Below are 21177 nucleotides of genomic sequence, written 5' to 3'. Positions count from 1 at the left end.
TGAAACTGAACAATGAAACCCAGACAATGAAAACCAATCAGATGGCAGAACTGAAACAAGAGATTCCAACATTTTCAAATCCAGCCGTGCCGACTGGTCTGCTATAAACGCAGGCAGACCACGCTATGTGTTCGTGGTTAATAGTTGTTTATATGAAACGAACAGAATCCATGAGGGTTATGAATAAAGCTCTGAAAATTGCATATCTAAATTACATCTCGGTCTGAATATCCCAATAAAGTTAAATGAAACGTTAATCGACTCGTGTGGTGTTTTTTCGCCTTCCTGGACCGTCTGAAGGGTCTTTTTACGAAATTTCTTTTGGCCGCAGACCGGTAAGACAAAAGAGGGAGACAAGGCTTGCAACTTGGCGGCCGCCAACCGGACCTCCTTCACTTCAAACTGGAATTAACGCCAAAATACTGAAAATCTCACCTGGATGGCGACGGTTGTTGATTGATGAGATTTTTCTCTATCTCTTCGCCGAATTTGAGCTTCATTCTTCGAACATTTTCCGAGAAAATCGATGCTGAAATCAGGAATACAGCTTTCTCAATATGACTCAGCGACCACAGGAATTCAAGGCGTGCAGGCAGTCTGCATGCCGGACACGTTAACCCCAAAAACTCTTATTAGGAAAAGTAGGGACTGTATACCCCAGACCAAATGCAGTGGCACCTCCTTTGGGGTTTTAAGGTTGATATCTAAACAACAGAACGAAAGATAAATAAGATAACGTTATTTACACAATAAAAATAAACTTTATGCGAAATTGCTAGTGGCAAGGCTGCCGTAGAATGTCACAAGTTTCTCAACCGTTTCGTTTTACAAACGTACTTATCAGGAACCTTTGCGTACTACGCTAGCACCTAGTTCTCTGTAGCATAAGCATAAAAGAAGCTTCTGCGCTAGTGAGGACGGCCACGACATAAGCGTAAGCATAAGCATAAGAATATCAAAACCTTGCGTTCTTCTTATGCTTATTCTTATGCTTATGCTTAAGTTTACGCTTATGTCGCTATGATGTCCAGTGAGGACATGTTGGCATAAACATAAACATAAGCATAAGCGTAAGACTATCAGCCAATCAGCGAGCACTTTATGCTTATGTCAACGATGTCCTCACTGAACATAAGCATAAGCATAAGCATTAAATTAAGAAGAAAGATTATGCTTATGCATGTGTCGCGGCTGTCCTCACTAGCGCATAAGCTTCTTATGATTATGTTTATGCTTATGCTTGGGTCGCAAGTGAGGACCGGCCTTCCGTGTCGGCAAAATATTGATTCATATTAATACCGATTATCACAAATACCATTTTGCTTTAACGTATTCCTGTTGAAGCATTTTTTCTCTTTCATTACCCCCCGTGCTCTTCTTTTCGAATACCGAATACAGGTGAGTTGGTTGCTAAGGAGCCACGTGCGTGAGAGATGAGTTGAGTAGTATAGCGTGAGCGGTATAGTTGTGCGTGTAAAACCCGCGGATAAAGTTGTCCAAAAAGAACCAGCAGAGTTTGAACTTCGTCAATCACCGACAAGGATGTTAAGCTTCCCTCAGAAAATCTGTCTCATTTTTGCAACTATTCTTTCAACGGATGTCGAAATCATCATGGGAAAGTCCGTGAACAACGCCAGGTTGAAGGTAGGCTGTATTTCAGCGAAGGAGTTGTGTTCTCAGTTACTGCAAGGACTGTGAGCCATTTACAATCATGATCATGTGTTAGTAAATGGACATTTAGTTTGAAAGGCTGTTTTTCAAGAATCAAGCTTACGGTTATTTTAAAACATCAAACAGATCGATTATAAATGCAATATTCAAATAATAATTCTTTTCCACAGGGAATTTCATTAATTTGCTTGTTCATCAATCCCATGCAGTATGATTCTTGACTTTTCATGCAGAGCTTAATGGAATAATCAAGCGTGCAGTAAAAAATAATCCGTATGGGAATCATTTTTCATTCACTCGAAATGATGTTTAAGTTAGACAGTTTGTGCAATTTGTCACCGTTCACATTGAATTTCTTCGACTAGTTCAGAATCTGACTTTATTATCCAACTGCAGCGAATACCGTCCAAATAACAGGACATATGTACAGCGATATTGTACAGTTATTTGTAGAAAACCTGTTTGCCGGACAGGTCGGCGCGCACACGCAACACTGTCACACTGTCCCTCTTTCACTGATAAATTTATAGACTACAGCAGTCGGATAATAAATCTCTTATTAGATGTTTTGGTATGTAGTATCGCTTTATATTTTTACTCGGTGTTTGTATTTTGACTCGCCCTACGGGCTCGGCAAAATACGGCACAACTCGTAAAAATATTCAGCGACTGCTACACACCAAAACATCTGATAAGATATACATATTCCGCAATAAGATTCATCCTTTTCGTTTGTCAAGACAACTTTTGCTCTTCACACAGAAATATCTGAGACGTTATGGCTACTTAAAACCGGCTACGAAGGTCCTCCCTCATTGGCGAGCCTCATGGGATCAAGAGCTAGCTCAGTCTTCGATGGAAGGTGACAGAGAAATCGAGCAAGTAATTCGAAAACCACAACGCGTTATTGGTCTTCCCGTAACAAGAAAAATAACAGATGAAGACTCTGTTAAGATAATAAACCGAAGGCGATGTGGGATGAAAGATTTTCACACCGGGAAAATAACTAAAAGATACAGACTGCAAGGCTCGTTTTGGCATTCAAAGGTACGTAATGTTACTTAAGATATAATTCTTGAATAATCGGTATATCTAAAATTGTCTCCAAGTAATAAATTACTTTAAATATTTGAAGAAAATATTTTAGGATTTATTTCTGCCGATGTATATTATCTGATACACCCTGACAATCAGTTCCAAGATAAAACTTCAAAAAGAAAATTATGGGTTATTTCTTATAAACTAAATGCGATTTTGAGACGGCAACACCGCATTATATATTTTATCGGCCTAACGTCAGTATAATGCGTGACAGTACTTTTGATTAAAATATACCGCATTCCAGTACGTGCGAAGAATTGCCATGGATACTGGAATCTACTGGCATAAAATGAAGTTTTCTGTTTGCCGGCGAGTTACTTGAATATTTCGACTTTTAAGCCGTAAATTCCATTTACAATCTAAAAGTATTCATTTAGATTTTGCTTGTGAAGCTTTCCAAAGTATAGAGTAAAGAAAAAGCTGAAGAATTTAGACAAATCATAAAGAATTGGTCCATGCTTAGCGTGCGTATATCGACTTTTGTTAAATGGATGCACGCGGGAAGTTTGGAGAGCACGAGAGAAGCGTAAAGCCCCGGCCAAACGATTGCAACATATCAACACAACATATCCCAGCATTGTTGGCCCAACATTTGCAAGCTCTGATCAAACGCGTACGATCGCAACATTTCAGCACAACATATCGCAACATTGTTGGGCGCGACATGTTGCGTGCGTTTAGCCACCCTGTTGCGACGTGTTGCGACATTTTGGGTATTGAAAATCGAACTAGTGCGCATGCTCGGGCGCAACATTGTCGCGCGAACCCGGCTAAACGAGTACAACATCATGCAACATCCACAAATGAAAATGTATGTTGCGTAGCATACGAAACGTCAAGTTATTAAAATGCGTAAGTTTAATATGTTTATCACCACTATTTGTGTTTTATTCCTCGTTAAACTACGATGGCCCAAGAACAAAAGCCTTTATGTTGCATTAAAAATTTGACCATTTTCAAATTTGAGCCAACAACACCCAACATGTCGCAACACGTCGCAACAGGGTGGCCAAACGCGCGCAACATGGCCGGACCCCAACTATGCTAGGTATCCTGCCTGCAGCAGGAACTTAACCCCTAGCTGAAGAATTTGGTTGATAAATATAGCTGAACCTCCAGCTGTAATCAATTAAAAAGAAGCAATGTCAGCTTTTTTTAGGCTTTGTTTATTTCTACTTGAATATGAGTGTTGTGATGACAACATCTATAATAGTGCAAAAGATCTGCCAGAGTGCCTAAATAACGTTCCTGAAGTTCTGAACATTAAATTTTTCCTGAGGGAGCATGACCCGGACTTCCCTACTTTGAACCCTGTCAATATGTTTAAACCTTCACTAACGACCATGCAACACGCTTTCATCAAACAGTCAAGACAATGCCAGCTCTGATTTATGCACTCTTTTCAGCCTGCAACAATTTTACTTTTTAATGTTCTCATTGGGGGGGGGGGGGGGGGGGTCATCCCAAAGATTTAGGGGTACAAGTGGGGGGGGGGGCAGCAAAAAAATCTCTGAAGAGCAGGGGGTCATTAAATATAGCGGAGAGTATCTATCAATAAGCACGAAGTATAAAGGTTGTGGTTTGCTTGGAATAAGTTAATTTTTAAAATACGTTTTTAAAACGTCTTCTTTACTTGGTTCCTGGTCTCAGGGAGAACGGAAAGATGCCTGGATCACTCATATCTTGACTCATTACATTACAGAACTTGACTTACAAAATTCAAAGCTTTTCATCGAACTTAAGCAGAGAAGATATCGCTCACACGATAGAGAAAGCGCTGCAGATGTGGTCCAACGTTAGCCAGTTGACATTCACTCGAGTCACAACACCGGGTGTCAAAGCTGACTTAAACATCAGGTTCGTCTCTGGTTACCATGGTGATGACCATCCAACAGACGGGCCTGGAAGAGAGTTAGCGCATTCGTTCTACCCGTCAGACAACAGGGGACTCGCCGGTGAAGTGCATTTTGACGACGATGAAACCTTTTCCATTAATGGCGGGAATGGTGTGGATTTGCTTTGGCTGGCCGTGCATGAACTGGGGCACAGTCTCGGTCTTGAAGACTCTAATAATCATAACTCCGTCATGTATCAGTTTTATACGGGATATAGGCCGAATTTGCGGCTGAGCCGTGACGATATAAAAGGCATACAACAGCTTTATGGTAAGCTGCATTAAATACACTGTAATGTTGATCGACACACGACGCCTAGATTTGCTTTCAGTCTCACAGAGGTCAAGCCACTAGCCAGCTGTATGCAGAGCTCACAACTTCGAGCGCACTAGGAATATGCAACTGGGGCAATTCCAAGACCTGGAACCAAAAAGAGATATTTAGACTCTTTAAGTTGTCTCAGTGTAGCGAGCACTGATATTTCATTTTAACTCCTTTAGTAGCAATCTGTAGTTTATTACCCTTCGGAAATATTACTCTTAAGATTTTTTTACTAATAATATAACAAAGCAGAATAACAATTGTCAACATGTGTGGCCAGACCAACGACTACAACTTTAATTTGCACGCTTTTGTGAACAGAATTGTCATATAAACAACATTGCAGAGACAAAGGAGTAAAGCAAAGAGGATATGCCTGGTTTGCAGCGCGTTACAGATAGGAACTGCCTCACTGTTACTTATTCTACTAATACGTTGCCCCCATTTTAGTAGTCAATCGAACTGTATGCGGTTTGTTGATTAGTGCATGGAAAAGACGTAACAGCGCTTATGTACATTCTCTCTTTTGTTCCTCTGTCAGGTGCTAAAGCCGATCCTGCTACGACAAGGAGCAAAGTAGGAGTGAGGAAAGGGGTTCCCTAAAAATGCTTTCCAGGAATTGGTTAGGCTGCTCTGCAAAGAATCTCGGAGAACACTGAAATCACGAGTCGTGAAGCTAAGCGCATTGACCTTTTATAAACAGATAACCAGTCAACAAAAACAACAACAAATCGGGTTTGGGTACTTTTACTTTTTCACACTGAAATACGGTATATACATCTCTTTGTCCAGTTCTACTGCTACATCAGAATTTATCTGTGTAGTTACATAACTTACAGCCATAATTTCGCACTAATTGCTATTCCCGAAGAATTAAAAGCTCTTCCTGGGCATATGTCCAACTCGGAAGGACCTTAGTACCAAGAATAATTTCTACAGAAGAGCTCTCGTTATTTGTCGTAGTTAAAATAAAGCGGAATTAATATTAAAGATTTATAATATTTGCTCGGGTAAAACTGTTTCTCTATCTTACAAGCTATATACAATTTGATATCATAATTTATTGGTGTGCTTTTACTGTTTGTTCTCTGATGAGAATGTCCTATGAGTTCTTATGTTTCTTCTCAAAAAACATTGACACGTGGCATGTGGATTTCTTGTTCTCACAAGAAGAGTTAAAATGTCCGGCTTTCTCCTTTCTCGACCAAGCAGGTGTGACTTTCAGAAACAAAGGCAAAGGAAGTTGAATTAAATATAAAATCTTAAATATGCCAACACGCTTCCAAATAACACGAGACAACTCGGAAGATTGGTTAAAGAGGACGATTTCCCAGGGGAAATCTTTCCCTTCTTTAGTCCCTCCTGACTGCATCCCATCCAATACGTAGAAATATCCTTGGGGTAACCAGAAGCCACTCGGGGTCTCCCACGACGCCTGAGAGCGTAATACTGCTGTCCTTTCAAGAAATACGTCTTTCCGTTTTTCCATTGCAGAGCAGCGTTCAAATCATCAGGTACATTCAACCAAGCTGCGCTGATTTTCTTAGGGTATCCAGGGTCAACTTTTTTGCGATACCAACTCCCGTAACGCCAGTATCTGTCTCCCTTGAAGAAATATGTGCGCCCGTTCCCAGGCCACTCCACGGCCGCGTCCATACCAATGAGGTCGTCGGGAAGGTTCAGATAGCTGATGTGGGTGGGACCTTTCAATTTGCGCATGTTTCTGAAGATCCAAAAACTGTGGAAAGAAAATAATTGTTAGAATCGAAAAAATATATTACTGTTGTTGACAATTATGGCTCGTTGGCTCAACCTAATTCCCAAATACGGAACTATTCAACAATTACACTATATGAGCTGGAGATTTCTATAGCTAATTGACGAGGTTGCAGCTCGAGTCAACTATCCCTCATAAGAATCGAGATCGAATGACCTAATTGTTTTAGTATAGATTTACTGGTCGTTCAAAACTATATCTAAATGTTCTTCACAGACACGTCGAAAACGCAAAGAAGCGGCCACCAGTTTGCTAACAGCCACACACTGCTAAGTTACTCAATAGCAGAATAGTTAGTGAGTAGCGTAGCCAATCAGAAAAAGGCACTCGTCATAGAAAGCTAGTAGAGTTGTACTAAAAAATTAGTCCAATCTCTGCCCGATTGAAGTTGATTTAGGCTAATCAATTCGAGGCCAGGATTAAAATTAAAATGTTTCCATCGCTATCGTTTTGAGAAGTTTGAGTTAGGACAAGGTGGAAACTGAGGGACAAAAAAATTAACATGAAACCCCACCGAAAAGTTACAAAACTGAGATCAAATCCATTGAACTAAGTTGAAGAAAACTGTTAACAATCAAGGAGAAAAGTGCCGATTGGCAAGTATAAAATAACGCAATGTACAGAGTTGTGAAGAGATCATGCTCTGACTGGTATTTGTGTATGTGTTAAGGGAGCTACGTCACGGTTTGTCGTTTGTAATCCGTGTCAATCCCTTCCTTCCGTTACCATCCTTGTTCCTTTAGGATTTATTATGATCTCTTTGATGTTTCTCTATCTTAGTAAACTACTATTTACGGGTTTCCTACAATTTAAAGGTAGTTTTGTACACGACCTGAATATCTCGTAATACCGTAACTGAGCTTCCGACCGAGGTTTTGTTTCGAAACAAGACTGTGCTAGTTAGTTTGGTTGGGTCCACAGTAACATAAACATGTATAATCAAACTGATTGTTCATAGACTTACTTGCTGCCCTTGAAAAAGTACGTCATTCCATCGGACCCTCTGGTTACTGCAGCGTCAATGTCATCTTCCAGTCCCTTCCAGTGGTCCTTAATTTTCATCACTTTCCCAGCCCCTTCGTCGCCGATCTCCGTGAAGAAAGCGCCACTAAATGCGTAAGTTTTCTTGTCCTTAGTCATCACCATGGCGTCCACTTTCTGCAGCTGACATATATCGGGCACCCCAGGGGCGGGTGTGGGTCTTGTGTGCGGTGTTGGTGTAGCGAGCTCGATGAGTGGTTTACCTGTGAAAAGACAGACACACCAATATTCATCAAAAAGCATATGCCTAAACAAATGGTCAGTTCTACATTATAGCACAGTTTGGCAAACCATTATAGCGAGTCTGCTACATGTACTTGTATACTAGTCTTAAAATTAGTTTGAGTTTTAAATCATAGATTCAAATACACAAGAAATACTAAGACGAGTTAAAGAGTTAATTTTCGACAGTTACTAGCCTGCGAGCAGGCTCACCTTTGAGTCACAGGCGCGAGCGGCGAAGAGCAAAGCGATCCGAATGGAAGGAGTCTGGTAAAGAGGCGCCAATTTCGCGCGTGCGCTTGTGCTCCAACGTGAGCATGCTCGCGGGCTACACAGTTACCGGTCATTTAGCCTCCAAGGCGATTAGACCCTGGCCGGTTAGTTCTCAACCAGAAGTCGACTAATCGACTCAGTTCTGGTTGGGGGCTAACTGGCTAGGGGCTAAACGACTTGGGACCTAATTAACGACCGGTTATCATTTCGACGAGATCGACGTGGTTTCCAGATTGATAGATATTTGAATTGAAAACTATCGCCACATAGCTTCTTTAATGCTCTTCAAAAGAAGTCTGCGTTTATGAAATCTTACCATAGAGTTGTTGAATGCCATCCACGTCATCTTTATTAAGTGTTAGCCCGGGGATATATCCAAGATAAAATGGAAACATCACGGAGTCTGGGTTCCAGGAATGGTCTAGTCCCAAGCTATGTCCGAGTTCATGGAGAGAAAGCCAATTGAGATCTACCTTGACATGGCTGCCATTTATGTCAAAATCTTCATCGTTATCGAAGTGCAAATCGCCGGCAAGGCCTACATCAAGGTAAAAAATATACGGTTTATTATAATGAAGATTTTATCTTCGATATGATCAAAGTATTATTTATCATTAAAATATTGATGTGTGGTCACGAAAATAGAGAGAAGAAGATCATCAAGTAGGAAGAACTTGTATTTTGATTTTGTTAACTCCCCGAGTTTCCCTTCTCAGGGGTCGAGCTAGGTGTCTCCCGCTGAGCACTACAAAGTCGCTAGGCTGGTAGAGACATTGTGTCTGATAAAGAGCCAAAAACAAACTATTTCCTCAGCTTGCGGGTAAAACAAGCTCCCGCGGGCAAGTAAGCCCTGTTTAATCCCACTTTACTTAACGAAACACACCTTTGTTATCAAGCGGAAAGAATGCATGAGCCAACTCTTTCCCAGGGCCGTCCGCTGGCCTGCTGTCTCCATGGTAACCAGACACGAACTTGATCAAGATATCGGCTTCTGTGTTGGAGTCAATGACGCGCTCGAACTTAATTTGACTCGCCGCTGACCACATATCCAGAGATTTCTTGATCGTGTCGTCGACGTCTTTCGTTGAAAGCTTTCGTGGGTAGTTGACGATTTTGTATGTCAGGTCCTGGTAAAGAAAAAAAAATGCAATTAAGAGAGAGTTAGCTTTAAAAAGGTTCACTGGGTACGGTGTATGAGGAAGCCTGGCGTAAGTATAATACATGTTTTTCGTATTGAACATCTGTTTTATTTTTCGGACAGAAGGATTTATTCCAGATACAAGGACGAGCTATTTACTCGGATCTGATTGGTTCAGTTAAAAAACAGAAATGAATGGTACTTGCTGAAAGCCGAAACATACAAAAGGAGTTCTAATACAAACATCACTCTCTTCTGTTAACGAGCTGCAAAACCACTCCTTTAAATTAGGCACCGTCTACACTACGCGGGAGAAATTTGAAAAGGTAGCTTCACTGCTTATACATACGGTTAGGCCTCCGTCCACACTAATCCGTCACGAAAACGCCGGCTTTTCGTTTTCGTGTACACAAAAAACGTTTTGATAACGGAGCTTTTCGGAAACGATGACGTCACGATCATCACGTGATTTCACCGACCAAGTTTCCTCAAACACAAGTCCAAAATGACCGGTGATTGTTTCGTTTTTAAATTCCTCTGGCGTAGTGTGCAACGAAAACATTTGACGCGTTTTCAGAGTGAAAAAGCCTTTTTTAAATTGCTTTGCCTTAGAGTGGACGAGGCCTTTGTCTGCAAGCCGCGAGGCCTATAATACCGGTGCTTTGTTCTAGTTTTTCTAACTCACATGAAGCGCTAAGGACAGGCGTGGACTAAAGAATACTTATACTCTCCTTGAACGGGATGTTAATTTACTTCGACAGCTCACCGTTTTGTTCCACACAGTTCCGTGGACTGCATATCTTCGTTTTCTCCTGGCACTATCCCCTGGCCCAAAATCCGGTACCGCACATCGCTTAGCGTCGACAAGAGCCACAGTGTCAGGATCTTGAAGACTTCCAGTCTCCTTGAAACCTCGCACGTGCTGCAGGCTTTTCACGGCAAGTGTGACGTCGTCACCGCTGAGCATTGCTCCTATTCGGAGATCGGGTTGATGAAGGTATCCATATCTTGTCATGTAGTCCTGGTATATGGTCAGGGCAAAAAGTAAAACGTAGTCTTTTAATTTAGACACACACAGACAGTCAGATAAAAAAAAGATCAAGAACAACTTCCTACTAATCTCAATAATGATTTTTCTTGGTTCACACTAGCGAAGGTGTAGATGATACAAAGTAAGTGAGAAGTACAGTGTAAGGGAAATAAACCGAATTGACGACAAATCATCGCTGTAAAAATGTGTAAATTCTGTTTTTTATGTCACTACACAAACTGAATTAGTTCACTGATGTCCACTATAAGATGAAACTATGCTAGAAAGTACTCAAGCGCGATGTTAAGTTATACATTTATACATTTTCCCCAAACTTTAGAAAGAAAGGTTCAGTAAGCCCGTGTAGCGTACGCGCGCCATGTTGGCTCCCGCAAAGGTTCCTAACGTCTCCTACAGATAAATCTTACGTATAGCGGAAATTGAACCTTAATTTAATACAAACAGCTGAAAGGCGATGCACACCGAGCTGAATGTGCTTTACATCAAAATATGTTACCAGCAGGAATTTCACTACTGCTGATTACCCATGTGTGATATGGTGTGATATCATAACAAGAGCTTTTCTCGGGAAGTGGAAAATAATCAATCGTATTCTATCTTCAATATTTCTTTTGTGTTACTATAAATGTGGTTTCCGCCTCTACAAAGCGAAACAATTGCTTAGCTTACAATACGACAGTATTTTATCGGTATTTTTCTCTGTACATGATACCCTTATAGCAGTCATAATTTAATCTCTAAACAAGTTTTGCGTTTGAATCGTCCGCCGCGAAATAGCCGACATATTTTCGCCACGCTTGTCCGCATTGGAATAATTGCGATAAAATTTCTTCTTTGAGTTGTACAGGGACGGGAGGATATCTCTATTGAAAATTGTCGTTTCCAAGAAGGGTGCTAGGTTGAGAGAATCGTAACATGGCCATCAGGGTTACAATTGAATTACTTTCAAGAAAGTTAATTAATGTTGCGTAACAACTTGATGAATTATTATTCGCATGTCCCGCGCGCTTATCTCATACCATCACAGTAGTACTGTAGGTATTCTTTAAAAGCAGACGATCCAGCGTTAGGTTTATGAACATATAGCAGCGTAATGGTCAAGAGACTCACGTGGCTAAGTTTTTAAATAATACAGCCAAGATACAGCATCACCAATGACTAAACTTACCATAAGCTCCGCTTGTTTTCTTGGACTTACGATTGCTCTTCCACGCACCAGCGCACCAAGGGAGCAAAGCAACAAGACCGTCTGCACATGCATAACCATTGGATAAATATTCAGGTTAAGATAACTTTAACTTCGCTGCTTTCTAAGACGACCCAAAGTGTGACTTTGACTTGACAGAGCTTGGAGTATATATATGTAACAAACGACCCACACACAACAACTAAAACAGTTCCTGTTGTATCGTCGGCGTGATGTTTACGTCACTCAAGGTGTGTCAGTGACTCTGACAACAGATGCAGCACGAGCGGAAGTGAGTTTCAGAGGGGTGTCGATGCGAGGTCAATTATTTTATTTTTAATAACAAACCACGACGCGGTGCAGATTTGTCGATTTCCCCGTGCCAGTATCAAAGTTTGTTCTTTATTTTACTCAGAAATTTCAATAGAATCGCGTTTTAACATAGCAGCGAGCCTAACGTTTTTTTTTTGTTGTTGTTGCGGTTTTCACGGCAACGGATCTGTGATGATTATTTTGCGGACGATTAGTTATTCATTATCATAAGGTCAGAGATAAAAGCCATTAGTCTGAAGTTTAAAATGCCATATTAGGAATCGATTTGAGACGGTGACGTCGTTCACCCAACCATTCAGTGTAAATTTATGTTGTGTACTGCTTTCGCAATTCGGGTTGACGCATGTCTCTCTTTATTTCGGGACAACCTTGTGCGATCGATTTCCGACTTTTCAAAATTAATTACGTGATTAACGCGCTGCGTTTAGTTTCGCGGAAAACAACCACTTTAAATAGTGGCCTTTCTTTCAAGTCAAGCTGATATCTCACTTATTACTGTACGATACAAGACAAGGGAACAGATTGACCGTAACAATATTCAGCAATATTTGAGCTACGGGATCTGGTATTGACGGTGTTGTGTTTGTTTGGATTGCGTGAATTTTGTTTTCATAATTATTGGAATATCAAAGGTCAAGTCCGTTTAGCCTTTGTTTATATAACTTTTGGGATGGTCTCAAGTAGACATACTGTATGCCCTGAATCCGCTGAAACTGCCTTACTCATAAGCTGATTTCTTAGCATTAAAATTAAAGCGGGTTTACGATGACTTGGGTAACATTTCTCAAGTTACATGTATCGAACGCGAGACACCCTCATCTAGTTTTTATCACCCAACTAATAATCAATATTATAACTAATACTAGTTAGTAATTATGATTTATACTGGTAGGCTCTCCCGTGTCAAAAGCTGGGAAAAGAGTGGAACCTACTAGATATTCCCTGGTCTAAATTGCCGGTCCATAAATGGTAACCTGATATGGGGCCCACGTCACTTTTCAACTTGTGCCCTTGAGCAACCCTTTGATAAAACACCCTCGTCGCATCCCCCGCCTACGTTTCCAAGAGATCTGGGGTGGGCCAGGGACAGTCCCGTAGAAAAGCTACTTTTTTATAGAATGGGCTTCCCATTGTTTTACGCAGTTCTGATCTATTTCCTGTGTATAGTAAATACTGTGCAACAATTGCAAGTAACTGTTAAATCTATAAGCTTCAAAAAAGTCGATAAAATTTTGTGGTTTCCGCGATCCGGTTATCATTGTCAGCTAGCCTGCAAGCAAGCTCTTGAAAGTTACTGGAATAGTGTTCGCAGGTTGTCATTGTGTTTTAATACGCTGTCCAGCCGGTGATTTTCCGGTCCTCTATCAAGCTAATCTTGTAGGACAGGTCTTATTTTGACATTGCTTTTTAAAACTTGTGCCTCCCCGCCCCCCAAAAAGGCACGTCTACAGAGCTATACCCTGGATAGATAGCAAAACAAAGTGCTCAGAATATTGCTGAAGAAAATGTACAAGCAAAAACTAACTATGAAAATACTTTATTTAAAGACCGGACTCGTTAAGAAAAATACGCCAAACATTATTGTGAGAAATTTATACAAATCTCTACCTCTTGTTTCTGCTCTCCCGGTATAAGATATTGCTTTCCCCCCAGTCTCCAAACATGGGAAGTTCTATACCAGAGGGGAAAAAATCGTTTGGGGCTAAGCGCTTGTCAGATTAGAATAGCCTATAGCTTTCGAATCGCTAAGCAAACAGACAAACATAGTCATTGCTAAACAAATAAATTTACCAATCACTTCATCCTCTTATTGTTTCCGCTTGCCCGGTATAAAGATATACCTTTTTTTCCAAACATGGATTTTTTATTCAAGGGGGTAGAAGTCTTTCGTTTTGTGGTTAAGCGGTTGTCAGATTCAAGAGCCTATAGCTTTCAAATTGCTCAGCAAAAACAGGCAAACACTCGGTTATACAAATATTAATTTACCATCTTAAGTTCCTCTTATTGTTTCAGCTTACCCAGTGTAACGTTATGCCTTTCTCCTAAAAAGGGACGTTTTATACAGGGAGATAAAGTTTTTGGTTTGCGGTAAAAGCGATTGCCAGATCAAAAGAGGCTCTGGTCGGGCTTTCACAATAAACCATGCTTGTCAATGAATAATAATTTAGTATTCCTATTACTCCTTCCCGAGTTAGTGAAACTTTCGTGGGAGAACAATTAATCACACATACACTATTAATTAACAAGAAAGGCGAGCAGCATCTAAACCCTACGGTTAACTTAGAGGGCGGTAAAAGGTATCGGGGTTCAGGTGTGATACACGAATGCAAGTAACTATGACCGAATGGCTTACTATTTTTTCCCGTGAAATGTTGAATGGCTAGTATTTTTTTTTTTTTTATGAAATTGTGATTTCTTCAGCAACCGTAAGCAATGATTTTTCGAAATAGTTTTCAATACGTCGTCAACTAGTATTTTGATTATGCTTTTTTTCAGTTATTATTTTTGACACGTGATCACGTAATAAACCGAAAGGAAATCCGTTCAATTCCTCGGCTAAACGTTATATCCTTCCGCATAAGTCTTCAGTAGACCGTGGTTTTCCTTTTGCCTCTTGTGGAATAAATTAAAGAAAAGGACAAATTGTGAGGATGCTAAGCGAGGTTATTCTTTGGACATTTACTCAAAAAAAATCTCAATAATTTTGCAAGTTCCAGTGAAAAATTTCTCTTTTTTTTTCGGGATAAGTGTAATTTCTATTTCATTTTCCGTGGATCGTGAAAATACCTTTATAATTTCTCATGAAACGGGATTTAGACTGCGCCTTTAACACCCTCAACTTAGGCTGTTACTTGTATTTTCATAACCTCCCACGCTGACATCTTTTGCCTTGAAAGCTAGATGGTGTGACGACCCAGCCAAACGGCATCTGCGAAGGACGCTAGTATTTTCCGAGACACGTCCCTTTCTGCGTCTAATTGTTTTGCCCTACATCTAAGATATTCTACCTGAGATGGTTGGGTTCTTGAATTTTTTGGCTAAAATCAGAAGTTATAAATCAGCGCTCGTGGAGGATTGAGAGTTATTTTCTTATTTTGGGAGAAAATGCAGAAGACATCCTGCTTAGTAAAGGTTTCTGGTGGTCTTATGGGTATACGAGAGAGTAACGACACAAGTTTTATTTCAAGAAATTAAACATTTTTAATAAAACTTCAAGGCAAATCATCTATACATAAAGATAACCTTTGTCATAAGTGAGATCAGCCTCGCGATTATTGGAACTAATTCTAGTGTAAACCTAAATCTCCGTAGATTTTCTAAACAGGAAATTGAAGATCCACTGAATCTATGAATGGACATTTAGCATTTCATCCAAATGGAGGCGATGCTACGTGGATATCCTTTCTCAAGCTCAAACCAGCCGTCATCAAACCTCCAGTATTCGCCATCTTTGAAGAAATAGGTTCTCTTGTTCCCACTCCAGGTCATGGCAGAATCCATGTGATGCGGGAGACCTAGAACACCAAGTTGAAAGACAAAACAGGCAAATATCTATGTGACCTCCTATATCTACTAACAGAAGTCTATACTTCATCTGACAGTTTTCGGTCTACTCTTTTTTAAAAAAGCTTGCCCTATTAGTTGTAGTTTTCGAAACCTTAAATCTTGTTACCGATCGATATTTCTTACTGATGAATGTGTCCCGCTGGGACCCGACCTGTGGTAAACGTATGACCCCTTGGTCTTAGCAGATTCTAACAAATTCCTTGGTCGTTTTTATTCCTCCTTGTGTGTCTCCCGGATTCGACGAGAAATGTTAACTGATGGAAGAATGGGAAGCATTTGTTTTACTGGTGGTTTTAATGGTCACTGGCGTGTTTCGTGATCGAGAAAGACCTCGATGAATTTTTTCAGCTAGTGGCGAACATCGACGTTTCACATGCTACTCAAGCTCTTTTATCGAGGGTTGTATGAGCCTATATGAATTTGTCACCTTGAGATAAAAAAAAAGGCACCGAACGTGGCAGATAAATCTCTGTTTCAATAGCAGCGTCTGAACAGGCTTTAACTGATATCTGACATTTGGTCACAAGTGAAACTGACAGCCGAGAAATGAGGCGCTTTTTAACAAGTAGTTGAGATCTGAGAAAGTTTAATTTCATCACCCCAAGCTAATAGTTTTGTTGAACTTGGTCCTCACTCTTACTTAATTATAATAAGCACCAATAGAGAAAATAGCCGTACGGTTGCCAAAGAAACTTGAAACTGAAAGATTTATAAATTAGGTAATTCCTTACCCCACACAGCGATCGGCTTTGGGTAATTGTCGTCAACAGCTCCCTTGAACTCGTTGTAACGCCAATAGTTATTTCCTTTGAAGAAATACGTCTTTTTATTGCCTCCCCAAACAAAAGCGACTTCAGGGTGACGCAGTGAGGATGGTAGGCCGTATTGACTGATGTCGCCGGGTCCTTTCTCAAGTTTGTAGCCATTATACTTCCAATATCTGAGAAATACAATATTTGTCAAATAAATTAAGAACTGCCAAAATACAGTGAGATAATTCTGTTCTCTTAAATTATCTCAAACTAAAGTAATATATATATATATACTATACTCAGTGAAAATGATATGAAGTAACGTTACAATGTATCTAAATTAGGTGAAAGTACAATCTTTATATGACCTGCAATGAAGAAAGATCACTACATCTAGAAGAAGAAACTGCACGTATTTCTGTCTAATCCAGTAGCTAGACTTACTCGTTTCCTTTAAAGAACACAGTCTTTCCGTCGCGGTTTGTATATGCGCTGTCTATGGGTGTTTTGAGTTCCTTCCACTTTGAAGTTATCTTTATAGGGCCGCTTTCCACGGTGAGCGTAACAGAGAGCACCCAGAAATAATCCCCACTGAACACGTACGTTCTGCCATCCATACCCATCAGGAATGAGTCGAACTTCTTCATTTTACAAACATCCAAAATCGGAGGAGATGTAGCTGGCTTCTTGGTGAGTGGAGTCGTGACTTTTGGTGTCGCTTTTGTTGTTGTATCAGGGTCTGTTGTTGGTTTTTCTGTGGTTTAAATCAAATTTAACTGATAGTACAGTCGAACCTCTAATAAGCGGCCACATATTAAGCGCCCACCCCTTATTGAGCGGCCGAAATTATTGTCAGTACAGTCAACACTGTAAATAAAACCCCTATTAACCGGCCACCTCTATTAAGCGGCCGCGGCTACCTTTTGGTCATCTCGATGAGGGTTTTTCTATTGTCTATACCCCTTTCAAACGGCCACCCAAAATTTAAAAACTTTGTTTTGGAAAAGGCGATGGCAGATAAGAGTCCGAAATAGAGGGTGACGAGAGATAAAAACATTCAAACACACGTTTATCATGATATGTCTTGAGGTGATTCCATGTTCACTGAGAAATTAACCCGATGGTGAAAAATATTCAAGGTACACCAACCTCTATTAAGCGGTTAACCCCTATTAAGCAGCCACCTCGCATTTCCGGTATCCCCGAGCGTGCCGGCCGCCTAATAGGGGTTTGACTGTATTAAAAAGACAGACTTCTTGAGGGCTTTACCTAAACTTCTCAAACTCAATGTTTAATCAAAGGAAATCATGACCGCGACGGTGTTTGGATATCCTCTCTTAATCAACATAGATTTTTACGATTTCATTACTCCGTTTTTTTATCAGTCGAGAAGATTTATTAAACTCCAGAGAGTGTTTTGCCACGTTTCCAAATTCCTTGAAGTTTGTCAAGAATACTCCGCTGCGCGTCACATTTGCAACTCTCTTTTCGGCGTTTGGAAATGCAATGAAACACTGTCTCTCGTGTTTGGTATGTTACTCAACAGAGTTTACGAGAACGAAGTTAGAGCCGCATCCGATGCTGATTTGTAACAACTGCGGGGTGTTACCTAAGAATATCTGATTCTAAGTATACGCGACGTGAGCTGAGCCATATTCGGCAAATTCGTACCAGAATATCAGTTTAGTTTTGGCACATTGTCCTCCTTCATCGGTTACCCACTGATACTGTACTTAGCTCTATTGGCTCACCATAAAGCGCCTGAAGGTTTTGAATGTCATGACTGGTAAGCTTGATGTCCTTGATATAACCTTTGTACCAAGGGTACATGACGGACTCGCGTACGTTGGAATGTTTCATACCGAAACCGTGAGCAAATTCATGTAACGACAGCCATTCTAAGTTGATGCCGCCTCTTGTTCCATTGGTGAATGTTTCATCGTCATCAAAATGAACTTCGGCAAACCATCTGCCTGAAACAGAATGAGAAGGGATTAAATTCCAAGTTGTTCTAGACTACAGCTGTTTATTGTGCTTAATTAGCAAGTTAAAATCAATGTAGCTCGCGAAATGATTAAACACCCACGTCCAAGTCGGCGTGCAGAGAACCGAATCGTTTAACCTGTTATCAGGCGTTTTTTTTTTTAAACACCCCGTTCGCCAAAACAAAAGAACGCCTGATCGCGGGTTACGAATCGTTGAGACTGGGGTGAAAACTGGGGTGAAAGCTCATGTGTCTTACTGTATACAGTCCTCGATATCAGTTAAAACGTTAACACCCTCAGTAGTTTTTTTGTAAAAGTTATATTTGAATTTAACAGAGAATTTGATTTCTTGGATGTTGGCGTTATACTGACACTTCACGAAAACCTGAAATTGATTGAATTCTGTTGAAACTCTGCATTGGGAAAAACATATTATTAATTGATGTTGATATTACACACAACAACATGAACTTTTCAGAAATATGCCCGTTTGAAAGAGTTTAGCACGAGGACTGAAGTATATTAATTATATATATAAGAGATTATCAATCACAGATTATCTCCAGAGAGGTATGCGCTGACACATTTGTGTACAGTACTTACTTGTGTTGCTGCGTGGGAATATAACATGACCAATTAATCCCCCTGCTCCATCAAATGGCAACGGATCCCCGTGCTCTCCCTTTACAAAACTAACTGATATATTTTTCACTTCTTTTTTGACCGGATCAGACGAGCGTCGTTGTCTGCATCCTGCCGCCTGAGGAACAGCGCTGAACCATTGGCCCAAGCTTTCACTAAGAATCTGTTCTTGGACACCTTGTGGCATATCAGCTGTGTAGGACATAATCGTGAAGATATATTCCTAAAGGAGAGAAGATTGTTTTCTGCTGTGGCAATGAAACATTAGCCTTCGAGTAGGCTCATATTTGGGCCAACCGACTCGCTCTTCGCCGCTCGCGCGTGTGACTCAAAAGTGGGCCCGCTCACTGGTTAAAACTTGCCCGCATCTGTTGAGAACCAAGGATGCTGAAAGAGAGAACGCCTATTCACCAGACTCCTCTCACCAGATCGCTTCCTTAGCCGACTCGCTCATCGTCGTTTGCACGTGTGGTGAGCTTGCTCGCAGGTTAATGAACCATAACCAGTTCCACGTGTTATCTTAATATTGCAAGAAAATATGATCTGGATCATAATCTCTTGAAAATTAACATCGTCAATCCACAAACCTCAGAGTGACGACCCACTCGTAATATTAGGGAGCTTAAGCAACGATTACGGCGACGCCACGCCGAGGACGACGCCTAGTCAAAACTGAATTTATATTTTACCAGCAAAATTTGCAATTGTCTAGATTTGTTCAGTACGCCAATGGCTCTGGCTAAATATGCAACAGACAGCGTTCAGTTACAAATGCAGAACTTAGCCATTTCACGTTCTTGTTTTACAGAGGACTGCAAAGAAATATACAGAGATTTATAACGCTCGTGCACAGCTATCGTTTTGCTCAATAAACCTTTTTTTTGGTGACGTTCTCGGTCTTGTCGTCGTCGTGGTTTACTTAAGCTCCCTAACAACATCTGAACAGTAACAATGGTGATACCCCTCTTCGTTTATGTTGAAAGTTACTGAAAACTTTTTTGTGACAGACATAGGACCAGAAAAGACACAACTTGTTTTTCAAGTATGCTTACACTCGAGCTCAGGGAAATATAAGAATTAGTGGTGCAGTCTTAACACCACATAGCTAATCCGGAAAAACCCAAATAAACATGGGCGTTAGGGCACCTTGGCGTACATGTACTTGGGGAGGAGGGAAGGGGGATGAGAAGTGACCTTCTTGCAGGAAATAAATCACACAATATACCCGAATTGGTTAGCGTTAGAATCGGGATACAAACCCACCCAAATTGCAGATGAAATAAGGAAATTCGCAATTTTCACGTTTAATGAAACTGTTAATAATCCAAAATCCTTATCTTTGAAGCCTCCCATATTCTATAACCTCGATCGCAGCCTACTCTATATCTAGTAAAATCAGAAACTTATGAAGGAAAAAGTTATTTCAAGTCTTCCTAGTTCGAAATCCACAAGGAAATTTTTTGTGGGTGGGGAAGGGAAGACTTAGGCAGAAAAATTGGCCATTATATTATTAATGAAATCAGAATTGAAAACCTTTTTCTCGAGCCTACCACAAAGCAAACTGCAGGTAGCAGTACGTATGGGAAAACGTGATGTACGTTTTGTAGACTGCGTACAATAGCACCGCAGTGCGATGCTTACCTATCCTCCCCCACAGAACCCTACACCGTGCATTAGCCCGTGCCTCGACCCAAGAGAGACCCATCTCTTACAGCTTCTTCAACAACGTCCTCTGCCAGGTAGTTTATGTGCAGCACATATTACTTAATCTGCTCCCATAATGGCCAATTCTCATTATGAGATGCGCCCGCAGGGAATCATGTTAGCTGTATTTATCAAAAGAGCTCCTATTCAAAACTTCAGACTGACCTGTACTTGATCACAAATACCGCCAAGGTACGACCTCAGCTGACGTTTGGCTCTTCTCGATCGTCCTTCGATTGGGTGTGGTTCTTCTTCTTCATCATCGTCATCTGTATTTCCGCATCGAGGAATAACAAGGAGCTTTTTAGTCTCAAAATCTAACTCCCCAGTTACAGTTATTCCTCCCTTGCGTTGAATAACAGAGATATTTTCAGTGAAATTAACGCCGGCGTTAGATCCCTTTTTGATTATGTTATATTTGAGCATCCATGCCTATAAACAAAAACAAATTTAGACAATAATAGTTTGATGGTTCAGCTCATCTAAAGTCAATAAATTTACTTGACTTTAAATGTTTT

At 40.6% G+C, this 21177-nt stretch overlaps 3 protein-coding genes across 3 annotated transcripts; 1 reads left to right on the top strand and 2 right to left on the bottom strand.

Moving 5' to 3' along the window:
• The first annotated feature begins 962 nt into the window (after positions 1–962).
• On the top strand, positions 963–5602 carry LOC145485969 (matrilysin-like). The gene is made up of 4 exons (XM_081464639.1): positions 963–1644; positions 2434–2718; positions 4475–4937; positions 5530–5602. Exons 1-4 carry the CDS (start codon positions 1543–1545, stop codon positions 5589–5591), a joined length of 912 nt encoding a protein of 303 aa, XP_081320765.1. The 5' UTR covers positions 963–1542; the 3' UTR covers positions 5592–5602.
• On the bottom strand, positions 5269–12315 carry LOC145485968 (matrix metalloproteinase-24-like). The gene is made up of 6 exons (XM_081464638.1): positions 11659–12315; positions 10206–10460; positions 9185–9428; positions 8618–8839; positions 7730–8009; positions 5269–6726 (listed from the first exon to the last, which is right to left on the bottom strand). The coding sequence occupies exons 1-6, from the start codon at positions 11755–11757 to the stop codon at positions 6237–6239; spliced, it is 1590 nt and encodes a 529-aa protein (XP_081320764.1). The 5' UTR covers positions 11758–12315; the 3' UTR covers positions 5269–6236.
• A 2875-nt stretch (positions 12316–15190) lies between these two features.
• LOC145485967 (stromelysin-1-like) lies at positions 15191–19370 on the bottom strand. Its single transcript, XM_081464637.1, has 5 exons — positions 18917–19370; positions 18080–18301; positions 16773–17082; positions 16308–16516; positions 15191–15524 (listed from the first exon to the last, which is right to left on the bottom strand). The coding sequence occupies exons 1-5, from the start codon at positions 19158–19160 to the stop codon at positions 15370–15372; spliced, it is 1140 nt and encodes a 379-aa protein (XP_081320763.1). The 5' UTR covers positions 19161–19370; the 3' UTR covers positions 15191–15369.
• Positions 19371–21177: the final 1807 nt, after the last annotated feature.

The sequence above is a fragment of the Orbicella franksi genome, chromosome 4, assembly GCF_964199315.1.
Source record: "Orbicella franksi chromosome 4, jaOrbFran1.1, whole genome shotgun sequence".
NCBI classification, from domain to species: Eukaryota; Metazoa; Cnidaria; class Anthozoa; order Scleractinia; family Merulinidae; genus Orbicella; species Orbicella franksi.
The sequence above is the reverse complement of the archived record's forward strand: the minus strand, read 5'-3'. Positions and strand labels throughout refer to the sequence as shown.